The sequence below is a fragment of the Salminus brasiliensis genome, chromosome 10 (assembly GCF_030463535.1).
Source record: "Salminus brasiliensis chromosome 10, fSalBra1.hap2, whole genome shotgun sequence".
Lineage (NCBI taxonomy): Eukaryota > Metazoa > Chordata > Actinopteri > Characiformes > Bryconidae > Salminus > Salminus brasiliensis.
The window spans coordinates 2,774,727-2,791,854 of record NC_132887.1 but is presented as its reverse complement, the minus strand read 5'-3'; the positions used below and the strand labels follow the sequence as shown (position 1 = coordinate 2,791,854).

At 46.6% G+C, this 17,128-nt stretch overlaps 2 protein-coding genes across 4 annotated transcripts in view; both read left to right on the top strand.

The window, feature by feature from the left end:
* The first annotated feature begins 7,484 nt into the window (after positions 1-7,484).
* Positions 7,485-10,122, top strand: socs4 (suppressor of cytokine signaling 4). The gene is given in 3 exon segments (XM_072690232.1): positions 7,485-7,529; positions 7,531-7,641; positions 8,866-10,122. Coding segments are annotated over 3 exon segments (1,326 nt in total). The 3' UTR covers positions 10,036-10,122.
* A 5,704-nt stretch (positions 10,123-15,826) lies between these two features.
* samd4a (sterile alpha motif domain containing 4A) overlaps positions 15,827-17,128 on the top strand; it is a 67,730-nt gene continuing 66,428 nt past the window's right edge. For all 3 annotated transcript variants that reach the window (XM_072688998.1, XM_072688997.1, XM_072688996.1), the window contains exon 1: positions 15,827-16,016. The gene's annotated coding sequence lies outside the window, so the exon portion shown is untranslated. The remainder of the gene's footprint in view (positions 16,017-17,128) is intronic.

Genomic DNA, 17,128 nt, shown 5'->3' with positions numbered 1-17,128 from the left:
CACAACAGCAACCACCAAGAAACACCTCAGCAACACCACAAGACACACCTGGCAAAATCTTACTAAACACCTAAAATACCATAGCAACTGTCATTGCAACCATGTGGAAAACCATAGCAACAACATGAAGTACCACAGCAACCACTCTAGCAACCATCAAGAAACATCTTAGCAACACCACAAGACACACTTAGCAAATTCTTACTAAAATCTTTCTGATTCTGAAACACCTAAAATACCATAGCAACTGTCATTGCAACCATGGGGAACACCATAGCAACAACCTGAAGTACAATAGCAACTACACCAGCAACCACCAAGAAACCTTTAGCAACACCACAAGACACACTTAGCCCATTCTTACTAAAATCTTTTTTGATTCTGAAACACCTAAAATACCATAGCAACTGTCATTGCAACCATGTGGAAAACCATAGCAACAACATAAAGTACCACAGCAACCACTCTAGCAACCATCAAGAAACATCTTAGCAACACCACAAGACACACTTAGCAAATTCTTACTAAAATCTTTCTGATTCTGAAACACCTAAAATACCATAGCAACTGTCATTGCAACCATGTGGAAAACCATAGCAACAACCTGAAGTACAATAGCAACTACACCAGCAATCACCAAGAAACACCTTAGCAATACATACCACACCACAAACTTCATCAACACCTAAGCACCTCTCTGGGGCACCTTAGTAACCACCTGAAATACCATAGCAACCCTCATAGAAACCACCTGAAGTACCATAGTAGCCCTCATAGGAACCACCTGAAATATATTAGCAACCCACAGGAAGCACCATAGCAACCACCTGGAATACCTTCACAAGCAAACTATCAAGCACCTGGTATACCATAGCAACCACTTTGGAAGGAAAAGAGTTGATCCTGCTTTTGTTGGAGTAACTGTCTCTACTGTCTAGAGAAGAAGACTTTCTACTAGATTTCGGAACATCATTGCTGTGAGGATTTGATTGCATTCAGGGACAAGAGAGTCAGTGAGGTCAGGATGTTAGATGATCATTACCCCACCCCATCATCCCCAACTCATCCCAAAAGTACTGGATGAAGCTCCACCACCATCATTCCAGAGAACACAGTTCCTCCACTGCTCCACAGCTCAATGCTGGGTTTATCTGCTCCAGGGAGTCCTAATCTATTGGCAGTACTGCTCTGGGGATTGGGCAAGCTGTGTGTGTGCATTTGCACATCTGTGTCAGCAATGGGTGCAACTTCAAGTAGCAGAATGCATTCATTAAAAGGGGTGTCCACAAACATTTGGACATATAGAGCTGGTTTCCCAGACAGGGAAAGGACAATGGCCTAATCCCTGACTGGGAAACTGACCCATAGTGCAGCAATACCCCAGTAACCACCAAGAATACCATAGCAACTGCATAGCAACAACCTAGCGACTACCTAGGATACGATCTAGGTAATCTAGATGGTAAGGCATCTGCCTGGAGGTGCTTTACTGTGAGCACTTCTCTCACTCTGGAGCTACAGGGCTTTGTTTTACCCCAAACGAGAAGATCCAAGCAGTTCCTGAGCTCAGAGAAGCTGGATGGACTCAGAAGCTCCACTGCAGCTCTGGTTGTTACTCAGAACTCCATGGATCCATTGATGGATGAATGGAAGGTTGAAGAAATCAAAGGATGGAATGATGGTTGGATGAATCAATGGATAGACTGCAGGATGGGTGAATCAACTGATGGATGGGTGGATCTATTGTAGGATATATCCATGGATGGATGAATGGAAGGATAAAGGAATCAATGGATGAAAGGATGGATGGATGATTGAATCAATAGATGAATCGATGGATCAACCAAGAGATGGTTGGATGGATGGAGAGATAGTTGATGTACTGGTGAATCAATGGATGGATGAATGATTGAATTGATGCACGAATCAATGTAAGGGTGGATAAGTGGATGAATCAAATGATGAATGAATCAGTGGATGAATGGATGAATCAGTGCATATGCAAATTACTAATATAACGAACAAATCATATCAATATAACACATTAGCTGAATCACTGGCTGATGTTAGCTGAAGACTACTGGCTACTGGATCTTCATATTCTCAATCAATACAAGCAACTGATTCTAGATCAGTTCTTTCACTCTGGAGCTTCAGGGCTTTATTTGACCCCAAACGAGAAGATCCAAGCAGTTCCTGAGCTCAGAGAAGCTGGATGGACTCAGAAGCTCCACTGCAACTCTGGATGTTACTCAGAACTCCAGAGGTTTTTGCAGATGCTGCTTTTTTTGTGCTACGTCAGTCATGATCAGAAAAGGTGGTCTTACTTTCAACACTTTTACTGGAGGATGGGTTCAGGTGTGGGAACAGCAGTTAGCCCCTATCCGTGATGCTCATCTGCTGATGAATGAAAGTGCAGCAGGCTGATCGAATGCGCTCACGGCCTGCCGAGATGTAAAGCGAGGCCATGGGACCGCAGGTATTGAATGAAGCTTGCGGGAAACAGGCTGTCTCACTGCACACACACACACACACACACACACACACACACACACACACAAAAGAGAAAGATGCCTCCAGAAAGATGATCTAGTAGTTCACATGACTCCAGCATGGATCGCTGCATTGAGTGGAGATACAAATCGAGGCTGTGCGGCGAGGCTCTTCCTAATGGCCAGACACTGAAACTGAATCTATACGGCTATAATATCATACCCGCAGTTTTCTATGGACATTTGAAGCTTTATTTGAAACTAGGATAAAGCCTTACTGCAGTCTGCAGTCTGCAGGCACCCTCAGCAAGGGCTAAGGGCCGTTTAATCAGGAGAACCTAGTACTAGTACTTAGTCTCCAGGGTTGATTTTTAAACATCATAGGATTTAGATGCAATTCTAGTGTGGTGCTAAAAAAGAACCACTTCTGGTTCCCTAAAGAACCATGTTTGCAGTAGGGATGTACTGTATGAGTGTGCAGAAAGAACCTATATTTGAAATGTGCATTGTATCTCATTAATGATATTTCCTTTATTGTACACTGTATGTCCAAATAGTTTTGGACACCTTCTAATGAGTGCATTCAGCTACTTCAAGATTACATTGCTGACTTAGATGTGCAAATGCACACACACACACACACATACACAGCTTGTCTAGTCCATGTACAGTACCAAGTACTGCCAATAGAATAGGACCTATTGGCACCATGCTGCTTAATGTCAGGAGTGGGCTAGTAGAGGGGTATGAAGCCCCCCCAGCAGCATTGAGCTGTGGAGCAGTGGAAGAACTGTGTGGTCTGGAATGAGGGAGTTGGGGATGATGAGATGGGGTGGAGATTATAGAACATCCTGACCTCACAACAATGCTCCTTCTTCCCTAAAAACAGTTACTCCAACAAAAGCAGGATAAACTCTTTTTAGGTCCTCTTGATTTCAGAGAAAACGATGGCGTCCCAATACTTTTGTCCATGAACTCTCAACATTGTTTACATTGAGAAGTTCTAGTGAGGTCCTGTTCTGAAACATGGATGGAGGAGGGTCTCATGAACTCAGAAGGTGGGTTTTGGATAGTAAATTAAATTGCTATATTTGTGTTGTAGTCATGGCAACAGACGTCTGGTCTGGTCGGTAAGTTTCTCTTAAGTGAAGCAGAATTTCCAGGTCAGGTGCTGGAGTGCTAACCTATCAGTCATTATCTGTAAGCAGATTGTAAAGATCTGATTGGTCCCAGAGGAACAGTGTGTGTGTGACCCTGAACCCAACCCAGCTCAGATCAGCTTCTGTAGCAGCTCCAGCAGCTTCGTGTGCACTGATACAGATCAATGAGAGAAGGGGATCGGATCTGCGGAGCCAGAGACTTCCCACTGATTTAATTAGCTGCTCTCCATCCCTCGGCCAGCCACCCTTCTGAAGCAGCCTCAGCGCAGGCCTGTATGAATGACGGTCACGTGGCGACATCCAGCAGACACGCAGATGCAGACAGTGGTGGACGGGTGATTTTTTATTTATACTGCAGGGGTAGTGCACAAGTCAGTGCACTCTAAATGACTCCTAAAACTCGTTTAATGCAGATAACGGGCCGTGGGGGAGGTGTTAAAGCTCCAGGAGAGGCGGAAGTGCTCTTAGAGCAGTCTGCGTGTTGCAGTTTGACTACACGATCAGATAAAATATTCATGATGACAGTGGACGATGCGCTGTTCATCAGATCGATGGGGTCGTAATAGCGGGCCTGTGTGAAACCTGCTTGGCCATGTTGCCCCCTCCTCCACCCAACACCGCTGCCAAGATAAACTGTGCCATGTTAATGGGCATACTGGGTTACCATGACTTCCTGGGCGTAGCTGGTTTTGATGCTGATAATAGATGCAGATATGTTTCAGGAGCTGATATGGATACCAAGAGAGGATCTGTTCCCTCTGTGGATTCAGGACAGAATCAGATCTGCTTCATTCGGATCATTTTGATACACTATTTGTCCAAATATTTGTGGACACCCCTTCTAAAGAATGCATTCAGCTCATTTAAGTGAAATCTAAAGATGTGAAAATGCACACATATAGCCTGCCTAGTCCCTGTAGAGAGGTACTGCCAATAGAATAGGACTCTCTGGAGCAGATCAACATCATGAACCTATTGGCTCCATGCTGCCTAATGCCAGGCGTGGGCTAAATGAGGGGTATGATAAAGCCCCCCAGCATTGAGGAGCTGTGGAGCAGTGGGAGAGCTGTGTTCTCTGGAATGATGGTGGTGGAGCTCCATCCAGTACTTTTGTTGGAGATGAGGTGACTTCACTAACTTTCTTGCCACTTAATGCAATCAAATGCTCACAGCAATGCTTCTCCAGGATAAACTCTTGGAATGAAAAGAAGGAAGGAATGAACAGGCGTCCCAATACTTTTGTCCATGTAGTGTGTATACAATATATATATGCACTAGTTTCAGAGCAGATTAGTAGATCCTATCAGAAGAAACTATATGAATGAACAGGCGTCCCAATACTTTTGTCCATGTAGTGTGTATATAATATATATGCACTAGTTTCAGAGCAGATTAGTAGATCCTATCAGAGCATGTTGCTACCACCACCATGTTTAACAGCTATAGTTAATGTTATGGGGGTTGAAGGCCTCGCCTCATCTGACCATAAACCTTCTGTTCAAGGGTTGTTCCTGACCCTTCAGGAACCCCCTTTTTTATAGATGTACAGTCTGGGGAGTCTCTGTTAAAGCGGACAATCTAATCTAAGTTATTTAATCAGACACTGTGGATTCAGGGTACGGTGGCCGCTGTGGACTAGAGGGGTATAATAAAGCCCCCCAGCATTGAGGAGCTGTGGAGCAGTGGAAGAGCTGTGTTCTCTGGAATGATGGTGGTGGAGCTCCATCCAGTACTTTTAGGATGAGTTGTGGGTGATGAGGTAGGGCGGACCATCCAACATCCTGACCACACTAACTCTAACACTCTTTTAGCTAAATGCAATCAAATCTTCACAGCAATGCTCCTCCAAAATCTAGCAGAAGCATGTCTTCTTTCCCTGGACAGTAGAGACAGTTACTTCACCAAAAGCAGGATGGATCTGCCCTTTTTAATACTGTCCTTGATTTCAGAAGAAACTATATGAATGAGCAGGTGTCCCAGTACTTTTGTCCAAACGTATGGATAATAAAAGCTGACGTGCACGTGATCTGGCAGGTAATCTCACAGGTGAGTCTCATTTAAATGAAGAGAATGACATCAGAGGTAGACATCCTTGTACACACACACACACTCACACCTCACCCCCCCCCCACACACACACACACACACTCAACATTAGGATAAAGCGCTTATGAATAATACATGACAATAAGGTAGACTGTCAAACAAGAGACATGAGGGCAGAAAAAAAGATTACATTGGAAATGAAGTTGGAAAATGACATCACCTAATTACCCCCCCACCCCCCCACCCCGGCCCCCCAGCCCCCGAGCCCCCCCAGTCCTAACGAATTATTGAATTTAGCATGCAGTTCCTCTCAGGCAGCTCTCCTCTCAGCCGTCCTTCGGGCTACTGCATTTGATATCTGACACTGAGGGGCTCTGCAGAGCTGGAAATGGCTTATGAGTCACTTCTGAAACCTGGAAAGCGTCCGTGTTGGCTAATGGGTGAGCAGCAGGGCAAAGCAGGACGGGCCGGATGTGCAGCAGCTAAAGGAAGAGTCGTATTGATCAACAAATCAATAAATCAACCAGTCAATGCGGGTTGAAGGCTCTTTCCGTTTCCTTCCTAACAAGATTGCCTTTGTAAATGAATGTCTGCCATTGTGGACTAATTATAGGAAGGGCTGGCGGCCGGCAAAATTCACGCTGTTGGTATAGAGACACAACAGCCACAACATTAAAACCACCTGCCTGGTATTGGGTAGGTCCTCCTTGGAAGGATGGAAGACCTCTGGCACCAGGACTATTAGCATTAGCAGATTAGGCCTCAATGCAAGCATCAATGAGCCTTGGGGGTTGCAAGTTCACCGGTTGGCCTTCCTTGGAGCCCTTTTGGTAGGTCCTGACCACTGCATACCAGGAACAGCCCACAAGACCTGATGTCTGATGTTCTGGAGATGTTCTGACCCACTGGAACCCGGTTATCAATGTAACTCACTTCAGCTTTCCATGGTTTTAATGTTATGGCTGATCAGTTTACCTTTATTACAGCTTACACTCCTTTCACAAATCTGCAGATCTTCACTTCTGAGAAGTCTGAGAATTGGAGGTCTGGACTCTGGGGTGGTCAGCTTTTCTCAGCGAGAGCTTCTTGATCATCCCCACATCCTGTCAAAGTCGTCTTCTCACAGTGGAAGGATGGACATAATAAACACCTGTAGATGTTCTCAGATCTGAAGTGAGAGTGGAGTATGGAGCATGTATTGGACAAAAGTATTGGGACACCTGCTCATTCAGCGACAAGAGCAGCGTTAGTGAGGTCAGGATGTTGTCCCCAACTCCCCACCTTATCCCAAAAGTACTGGATGAAGCTCCACCACCATCATTCCAGAGAGCACAGTTCTCTTCCACTGCTCCACAGCTCAATGCTGGGGGTCTTTATACCCCCTACAGCCCACGCCTGGCATTATTAGGCAGCATGGTGCCAATAGCTTCATGATGTTGATCTGCTCCAGAGAGTCCTATTCTATTGGCAGTACTTCTTCTCTACAGGGACTAGACAAGCTGTGTGTGTGCATTTGCACATCTGTGTCAGCAGCAATGGGTGCAACTTAAAGTAGCTGAATGCATTCATTAGAAGGGGTGTCCACAAATATTTGGACATATAATATAATGCACTTTAATAATTATATTTTAATATATATTACAGTACATTCAGTGCATGGCTTTGTTCAGTGTGTATACATTGCATGTGTGTGTGTGTGTGTGTGTGACAGGTTTGTGCTCCCTGACAGATGTGTGTGTCCTCTCTCTCTCTTTGTGAAGGGCAGGAAGTCTCTGAGGGATTGAACATGAGAGCGCTTTAAAGGCGGGACACACACACACACACACACATAAACACACACACTGCTCACTTCACTCCCAGCTCACACTCACACGGAGCTGCAGAAATGGGAAAATTCAGCGCATAAGGACACGCTTCATTTCCACCCCACGCTTCACTGGAAGGTAGGACTTTTACACACACTTCAGATAAAAGGGTTGTTTTAGCTGCTTTATCTCCTCAGTAAATCACTAATATCAGAATAAACACTAATAAAGTGGTGGTGGAGGTTCTCCATCACTGTGTTCATCATTAGAACATCTCCAAAGTTCTCCTCTCTCATGGAGTCTAGTGTTATTTAGAGTTCTCCTCAGATCAACACCTGGTTTGGTGGTAAATCAGGGCTTAATGATGGTAAATCAGGTGAGCTGCTGCTGCTGCTGCTGCTGATGGAGTTGAACACATCCTCCACGCTGGCTGGACTGGGGAGGGTGTCCAGGAGAACCCTGGAGGAACCGAGCTCTGTTCTTCAGACTTGCTCACCGACAAGATCTCACTACTTTCTTTCTTCAGAATGAGAAGCTCTTGTTTCTCCTTTTTACTGGATTTATGTTCAGCTGCTTTATCTGTTCTGATGAGATCTGGAGCTTCTACTGTAGAACCCTCTCACTGCTGCTGAGAGACGGGGTGGGAGTAATGGGATTAGGGGGGTAGAACCTCTGCAGAGTGCTGTGAATACTACATGTGCTTGATTGTATCGGTGCTCTGATCTCCATTTGCACATCCTCGACTGTCCTCGACTGCATATACATATATAGGACCAAGAGAAATTCCTCACAATCTCGATACTTGGCAAAATATTATTATTATTATTATTATTATTATTATTAATAGTTCCAGCACAGAGACTTGTATTAAGCTTGTATTTCACTGATATTATCAAATAATTACTGTTACCATCATTATATTATTATAAATATACATATATTACTAATATTATCATATATTAGTATCAGCCCTAACCTTTTGTCATTTTCAGTTTTCTCCATAATGTGAATCCGGCTGTTGTTCTTTATATTGTCTCAGAATTTTATGATGAATAGACCAATAGAAATGCTCCAAAATTACTGCTAATAAACTCTTTCTACGTTGACTTCCATTGAAAGTTCAGAAGGTTTTTTCCTGCTCCTGTAAAATTAATATTTTAGAGAGCTGCCGTTATATTATATTATGTGCATGTGTTATCCTACTGCTGTTTAACACTGTAGCACCTTCTTTAAAAAGCTCAGACTCTGGGTAATTTGCTAATTACTTAGTTAGTCTGTTTGTTTTTTAGTGCACATCTACAGCACAGAAACTTTCCTGGCACTACTGATTCACTTCCAGCTTTCCTCTCGACTTCCATGCAGAATTCCATGCCCAGTGGACCTGCAGAGATGTCAGAGAAGTCCAGAAGCTCGGACACGCGCCCCAAGACCCTGCGCAGCTGGAGCGTGGACAGCTACATCCGCAGCGTCAAGAAGCGCTCTCGCTCGGCCCGGGACACACCGCTGAGGGCCGAGGAGGGAGAGGGTCTGGACGACCACCAGAACGTCCGCTCGGCTTCCTGCCCCCGCCGGCGGCGGGACAGAAAGTGCAGCTGTTCGGCTTTAGGGGAGGGGGAGGCGGACAGCAGCGGACGGAAGGCACTGACCCGTAGATCTTTGAGGCAGAAGTTCCAGGACGCAGTGGGTCAGTGTCTCCCGTTACGCAGCCATCATCACCACCACCATCACCACCATCACCACCACCAGTCCGGCTCCTCGAGGCCGTTCTCGGTGCTGCTTTGGTCCAAGCGAAAGATCCACGTTTCAGAGCTTTTGGAGGATAAGTGCCCCTTCTCGCCCAAATCGGAGCTCGCCCAGTGTTGGCATCTGATCAAACAGCACCAGAGCAATGCATCGCTAGCCCTAGAGGCCAACCAGCGAGGCCTTCCCACATCTCCTCCAGCTTTCATCTCTTGGGACGAGGTCAGTTCCTCTGGAGCTTCCAGCCTGGATGACTGGGACCCCTCGTTCGGGAGCGGTACGCCCCAATGCTGCGCCCATACCGACTACATCCTGGTGCCTGACCTTCTCCAGATCAACAACAGCCCGTGCTACTGGGGCGTCCTGGACCGCTTCGAGGCCGAGCATCTTCTCGAAGGTCAGCCAGAGGGCACCTTCCTGCTGCGGGACTCCGCCCAGGACGAGTATCTGTTCTCGGTCAGCTTCAGGCGCTACAGCCGCTCCCTGCACGCCCGAATAGAGCAGAGCGGGAAGCGCTTCAGCTTTGATGGCCGAGACCCCTGCATGTACAGGGACGCCAGCGTGACGGGCCTGCTGAAGCACTACAGCGACCCCGCTGCGTGCCTCTTCTTCGAGCCCCTCCTGTCCCGCCCCCTGCACAGGAACTTCCCCTTTTCGCTGCAGCACCTGTGCAGGGCGCTGATCTGCAGTTGCACCACCTATCAGGGCATTAATGCGCTACCACTGCCACACACACTCAGGGACTACCTCAGGCAGTACCACTTCAGGTGCGACGGGGCGTGTGCTGTGTGACCTGCCACTGAATGACTTGCACATTATCAGCACGGCTGTGTGGAGGGGATTCCTCGGATTCTACACATCGTCTGCTTGATTAAGTGGTTGAGTGAGAAATGCTGAGCTCACAGTGGTGGTGAATGGCTCTGCAATAAGGTTTCGGCCTTCGTTCCTCACATTCTCCACTATTTTACCTTCATCAGCATTGCATATAAAGCTCAGAGGACATGTGTAGGTTCACTGGTGGGTTTGGATAGTAAATATAATGGCTAGATCTGTGTCGTAGTCATGGCGACCAACATCTGGGTCCATTCACCACCACTGTAAAGAAACCTAAGTAAGAGTCGGTAAGTTCGGTAAGTAAAGTCGTAGTATGGACCTCAAAAAAACTTGACACAGTTTCTTATTTACCCCAAATGTAGTCTATCAGCTAAATATACATATACGATATATGGACAAAAGTATTGGGACACCTGCTGATTCAATGTTTCTTCTGACTCTAGACTGGTAAGCTAGCTGGTTAACCAGCTCTTGAACAGTATACTGTACCTGGCCTTTGATTTTGGTCATGCTGGTCATGCTGGTCAACCAGCCTGGGGATGCTGATTGTCATGCTGATTGGGCAGCTTGGTGAGGTTGGTCATCTAACATGGTCATGCTGGTCAACCAGGGTGGTCATGCTTGTCGTCTAGCTTGGTTAAGGGTGATCATGCTTGGAGACCAGCTAAACCACCAAACCCTACCCTATACTGGTCAAGAGCCTGAGCTGGCCGGGCTGTTTTTGTCAGCAGGGAAAGTGCGTTTTGGTCATGCTGGTCAACCAGCTGGGTGATGTTGGTCATCTAACATGGTCACGCTGGTCAACCAGGGTGGTCATAGCTCCTGTGTCTGATCATCTACATTTGGGGTAAAGGAAAATGATGCAAATTGTCCAAATCCGGCCTTAAGGTGCACACGTTGTCTGGCCTTTCAGACTTCGGACACCTGGCTACTGTTTTACACACAAAAGCAATCTCAGAGAGCAGCACAACCATAAACTCCTAGGCCACTTTATTAGAAACCCTTCCAAGCTGGTGTACCAGTGTTTCCACTAAAGTGGACAGTGTCATTCCTCTAAATGACCACTTAGTAGGATGTATTCAGCTTCGTTTGTTCATTAATTGTGCAGATTTGCGTGGCTTTAATTCTCAGACATCTATAAAGCATATGTCTTCAAGCACCAATGATAGCCACTCATATCTATAGCCTTCTGATTTACTTGTTGCCTTTTAGCACATTTGCACTTCCCCCTATAAAAAGACTGTTGTTTTATTGTATAATGCTTCATATGTATAGACTGAGGCGTCTAGCCGTGGTGCTCATGGTCAAATGGGACAGCTGGCTCATGCTTTAAACTTTTACTGTAGTATTCTGCATATTAGACCACCAGATGGCAGCATTGCCGAAGGGTGACCCTGACAGGACACGCTCTTTGCCCTATAACAGCCTACTGTATCATAGCCTGCCCTTTACATAAACGGGTACTGTATTATTTCTCATCCTGCAAATAATAATCTGTTATAGCCTATAATTTTCAATAAATATCATCTATAAATATCAACCAGTTAAAGATGTGTCAGTGAATTGTGAATCGGGCAGTGGACTGTGGGCTTCTTCGTGTGGATCATGTGACCATTTGACCATACCATTTGAATTGTCATACCATTGTGTGGACTTGGGGAACCCTTGAAGAACCCTTGGAGAACTCAGTTCCTGTATATTTGAACGTATTGTCTTCAATACTATATTTGAATGTACTCTAGCTGCCATAATCTGCCATAACATTAAAACCACCACCGACTACGAAGAAGAGAATCTGAGACACTTTGAGGTTCTAGACAATGACTGGGTCAGAACATCTCCAGAACATCAGGCATCAGGTATTGTGGGGTGTTCCTCCCGGTATGCAGTGGTCAGTACCTACCAAAAGTGCTCCAAGGAAGGACAACCGGTGAACCGGTGACAGGTTCATGGGCCCCTGAGGCTCTCATTGATGCTTATGGAGTCCCCGTCCACCTCACAACCTACAGGACTTAAGGATCTGCTGTTAACGTCAAACCACAAGCCACAGGATACCACAGGACATCTTCAGAGGTCTTGTGGAGTCCATGCCTCGATGGCAAAGACCTGTATTGGCTGTGTTTTTGCCTGGTAATCACCTACACATTACAGATGCTGCCAATAGAGAGTAGGCTAAAAACACTGGAGTGTTCCTTCTGTAGCAGCTTCCCTCCCACGTAATCCAGGTATGTAGAGGAGGCTGAAAAATAAATGTGGACAGCCTGTGGGCCTTAAGAACTAGCCTTAGAGCCCTATCCTCAATAAATGGCAGGTATTTGCAAGGTAAGACACAAAATGCTGTAATACTGTGTGAAACTACCTCCACCTTGTTTGGAGGCTGTACTTTAGCCTGGCTAGCTCTCACTGTGAGCTGTAGCAGTAAGTGAAACTACCTCCACCATGTTTGGAAGCTGTACTTTAGCCTGGCTAGCTCTTACTGTGAGCTGAAACACTGTGTGAAACTACCTCCACCATGTTTGGAGGCTGTACTTTAGCCTGGCTAGCTCTCACTGTGAGCTGTAGCAGTAAGTGAAACTACCTCCACCATGTTTGGAGGCTGTACTTTAGCCTGGCTAGCTCTCACTGTGAGCTGTAGCAGTAAGTGAAACTACCTCCACCATGTTTGGAAGCTGTACTTTAGCCTGGCTAGCTCTCACTGTGAGCTGTAATACTGTGTGAAACTACCTCCACCATGTTTGGAGGCTGTACTTTAGCCTGGCTAGCTCTCACTGTGAGCTGTAGCAGTGTGTGAAACTACCTCCACCATGTTTGGAGGCTGTACTTTAGCCTGGCTAGCTCTCATTGTGAGTTAAAGGTGATCTGCTTCAAAATGGAGCTCTATTACGCCACCAAGAGGAGATTGAAATAATATAGGAGTGAATTCTGGTTGGTAGTTTGCTGCTATTGCTATCCTTCAAAAAAGCAGTGTAAGCACTTTCCATAGATTCTGCCTGACTCATGGTTAGCTGCCGAGGTGTATTCACACCAGACACATGATCATATGAGCAACCGGATTCTAGACAAGAGACAAAGCCATTGATCTGCAAAACCCACAGATGTTAAATATTAATGCTCCACTGATCAAGTTATCGTTATGAGCCCAGCCTGGGTTGGATGGGGATGTGTTTAGAAAGGTCAAGAAAGGTCAAGGACCTTTATTTACATTACTTTACATGAAAACCACTACTGTCAATCCGACAAGCAAACGAGTGTCTTAGAAAAGGAGGTTCTTCAAGGGTTCTTTAAGAGATGCAATAGTTATGGAACCGTTATAGCTCAAAGTAAGCTTTGCCTCCCAGCACTGAGGCCTCGGGTTCAAGCCACCTTCTGGGTGGAGTTTCCATGTTCTCCCTATGTCTTCATGGGTCCAAAAACATGGAGATGAGGTGAATTGGTTATGGATTAGTGTATCTGGGCTGATCCATATATAGAGGGGTCCCAATAGAACTAGATGCTCTGGAGCCGCCACACATGAGCTTAAGGTCATCATGTCCAAACCCAGGCGTGGCCTAGACAGGGACTAGAGGGGTCCAATACCTGGACCAAAATTCAATCAAATCCCTCTCACAGCAATGTTCAAACATCTACAGTAAAGCCGTACTAGAACAGAAGAGGCTGTCACACCAACATATTAGACCCTAGTCAGATAACCACGTCACCGTTTAGTCTATTACTGACTTTATTATACACCAACCAGCCATAACATTAAAACCACCCGCCTAATATTGTGTGGGACCTGCCTTGTGCTGCCAGAACGGATCTGACCCCCCCCTTGAGGCATGGACTCAAGACACAAGACCTATGAAGATGTCCTGGCATGTATCTGGCGTGATGTTAGCAGCAGCAGCAGCAGGTAAAGTCGTGGCTGTGACTTTAAGGAAGGCGTGTGAATGAGCTCTGGTCTTTATGTGGGATGTCACCAGCGGGGTGGGGGGGGGGGGTGATAGTGAGGTGTAGGCCTCAGACAGTGCTGTAAATACTGTAGGTAAGAGTTTATTAAAGCTATAAGTAGGCTATGGTAGCCTTCACTACACACACACTTGTAACAGGTTAGGCCTTTTCCCCCAATCTAATTAATTAATTATTATTCAGTCGACTTTTTACTTCTCCTCCTTACATTTTAAAATCAGCCTCGTTCCTCCTATTTTATCTCCCTTTGTTTTCATTCCGGCTCGTCATCAATAAAAACCCTCTCCAGATAAATCTCTCCATCCGGAAAGTGTGAGTCTGATCCTGATTGGATGAGAAGTATAAACAGACACCATTCTGACTCCCTATTGGTTTATAAGAGATCCATCACACCTGCACACGTCCCGTCCCTCTCCAGCGAGCTCACAGCAGACGTCTGTAGTCTAGTATGAAGACTGTGTCCGTGGCAGAGACTCAAGAGAGCTGCAGTGAAACGTCCCGACTGAGCCCCACATTTACATTCCAATAAAGCTTATTGATCAGACGCCTCTGAAGTCTGACTTTCTGCAGCTTTACAGAACTTCTAGACGACTCCTCATATTTTCCTCCATGAAGCTCATGTTGATGCTCAGTAGAGCACAGAGACGCTCCTTTAATAGAGCTGATATTACTGAAATGCTTCATTTTCAATGGGCAGATCTGCAGCTGAAACAGGAGCCTAGTGCAGCCCAACATTTTTAACATCAACATTTTAATAGATCATTCTCCTCATTATGACTTTTAGAGAAATGGGTTTTGGGGAGGGGGGGGGGGGGGGTAGTGCACTATAGACCCCTGTGGCGCGGCCTAAGCTTTCGGTCTTTGTTTTCCTTCCATTACTTTTACTTTTCTACTTGAAGTCGTTCTAACCAGTCGAAACCAGTACTTTTACACTTTTACTGGAGTAAAAAGCTTCAGTTGATACTTCAGCTTCTATAGAAGTCCTTTAAACCCTCGTATCTCCACTGACTTCTACCTGAGGAATGATTATTAATATTTTTTTACAAACCACCAATGTATTGCCATTATTATTTCACCAGCAAATAAAAAAAACCCCACTTTATTTCTGCTGTAGGAAATGGGAACACACATGGGGTGCCAACACTTTTGCACAGGACTGTGCTTTTAAAAAGAATTCAAATGTATCAGAAATGGCATGCTATGGTGGTGCTGTTGCTGCTGTTGGTGTCAGTGGTGGTGGTGGTGGTGGTGGGTTGAGGAAGAGGGGGGGTGTACACAGGCGTGCAGGGGTGCCCCCTATAGGGTGGAATGCGCGCTGCAGCGTGAGTCGTTCAATAAAGAAGCAGTGCAGGGCAGTCTATGTGCTGCAGATCGTTTTCCACACTCCTAATGGAAGTGGGGGACATTTGTAGACAACTATAAGGCTGTAGGTCTTCCAGAGGAGGTCCTCCAGGACTAGGTATAGCCCCTCTCTCAACCCTTTACAAAAAAGGGGTAGGGGGGTGCCCCCCTTTTTCTCCTTCCTCCCTGCCACAGCTTCCCCCCATGTTGTGCTCCTGGAATAAGGGTCTCACTTTCCTTTCTCTCTGTCTGTCCTCTGAATCCAGGTTAGTCGTCGCTGCTCAGGCAGCCCGGGCAATGTGATCTGCCCCCAACTCTCTCTCTCTCTCTCTCTCTCTCTCTCTCTCTCTCTCTCTCTCTCTCTCGCCCTCTCTCTCTCTCCATTCTCTATTTTTGTGCTTCCTTGTGCTGCCAAGCCCCTGACGTAATGCTTCGTGTTAATTATTCGCATGTGGGAAGCGGCGCTGTCCTCTCTCTCTCTCCCTCTCTCTCTCTCTCTCTCTCTCTCCCTCTCTCTCTCTCGTGGAGAAAAAGTTGAGGCGAGGATGGCAAAACACGGCGACCCACAGGGAAGGGGTGCTGTCCTCCAGACGGCGTGAAAAGAGCCCGAAAAGTGGAGCAACACGGTCCGGATGCTGCGCTGCGCAAACGTGAGTAACTTTCTTCAGATTGCTCCTCAACTTTCAGCTGCTTTTCTCCTTTGTAGCCATTCTTCTTCACCTCCTCCTCCTTCTCCTCCTCCTCCTCCTCCTCCTTCTCCTCCTTCTTCTTCTTATTCTTCTTCTTATTCTTCTTCTCGGAGACGCGTAACGTCCAAAGGTCTGCTGTCCAGCCCTAAGGGGAGAGGGGCTAGCAGGTCTTTTGGTGCGTTTGGAGAAGATTACTGGCTTTATTTGAGGCGTGAAGCCACCAGGAGCAGCTCAGGCTAGAGCTGAAGACGCTGTGAAGAACCTGAAGAGCTGGGGAGCTGAAGAGCTGAAGAGTTCACCCCCCTGGATTACGCACGGTCGTGCAGATGGACACGTATTCCTTTTTATTATCATCATCATCATCATCATCACCATCACACAGCGTGGAGCTATTTTGAGACCCCCTCATTCCTGTAGTAGCCCCTCTCCACCGAAGGGGAAAGCTGTCAGCCTGCGCTAAAAGGTAAGCTCAAGACCACCAGACACTCCTGTCAGTGGGCTGCAGTGTGGAAACGCTGCCATTGCAGAGGGAGAGCCCCCACATGCCTTCCCAAGCCGCCCCGAGCCTCCCCAAGCCTCCACCGAGCCCACCCAACTCAACCCCGGGCTCTGCCTCGGTCTAGGGGACGTCTGAAAGCGTCTCCCACCATAATGTGTGTCAGTGAGCCGCTCCCAGCAGGGCTCGGTTATTTTTATCTGCCTGCTTTATGCCTCTGGACTCTGACGAGAGGAAAAGGAGGGTCACTGCGAGCAGAGCTGTGATGGAATCAGCAGTGGAAGGGTCGCTCTTCTGTCCCACTCTGGAGCCTTTTGCGTTTTGCGTAATGCGTAATGCGTAATGCGTAATTGTGTGTACACTGATATTAACCCCCTCTGCTGAAGCAACAGTGCAGTGTCGCAGTTTCCAAATGCATCTGGAAGCAGCAGAAGGCATCTGTTGCTGCTGGTTGTGTTATGTATGCTGCATAACAGTGGACAATACACACCACATGACCGTCCTGCGTGTGGTTGGCTGAATGCACAGCCTGTGGAGACCACAAGCAGAATGGGTCCGGTCCTTTTTGCAAATAGGG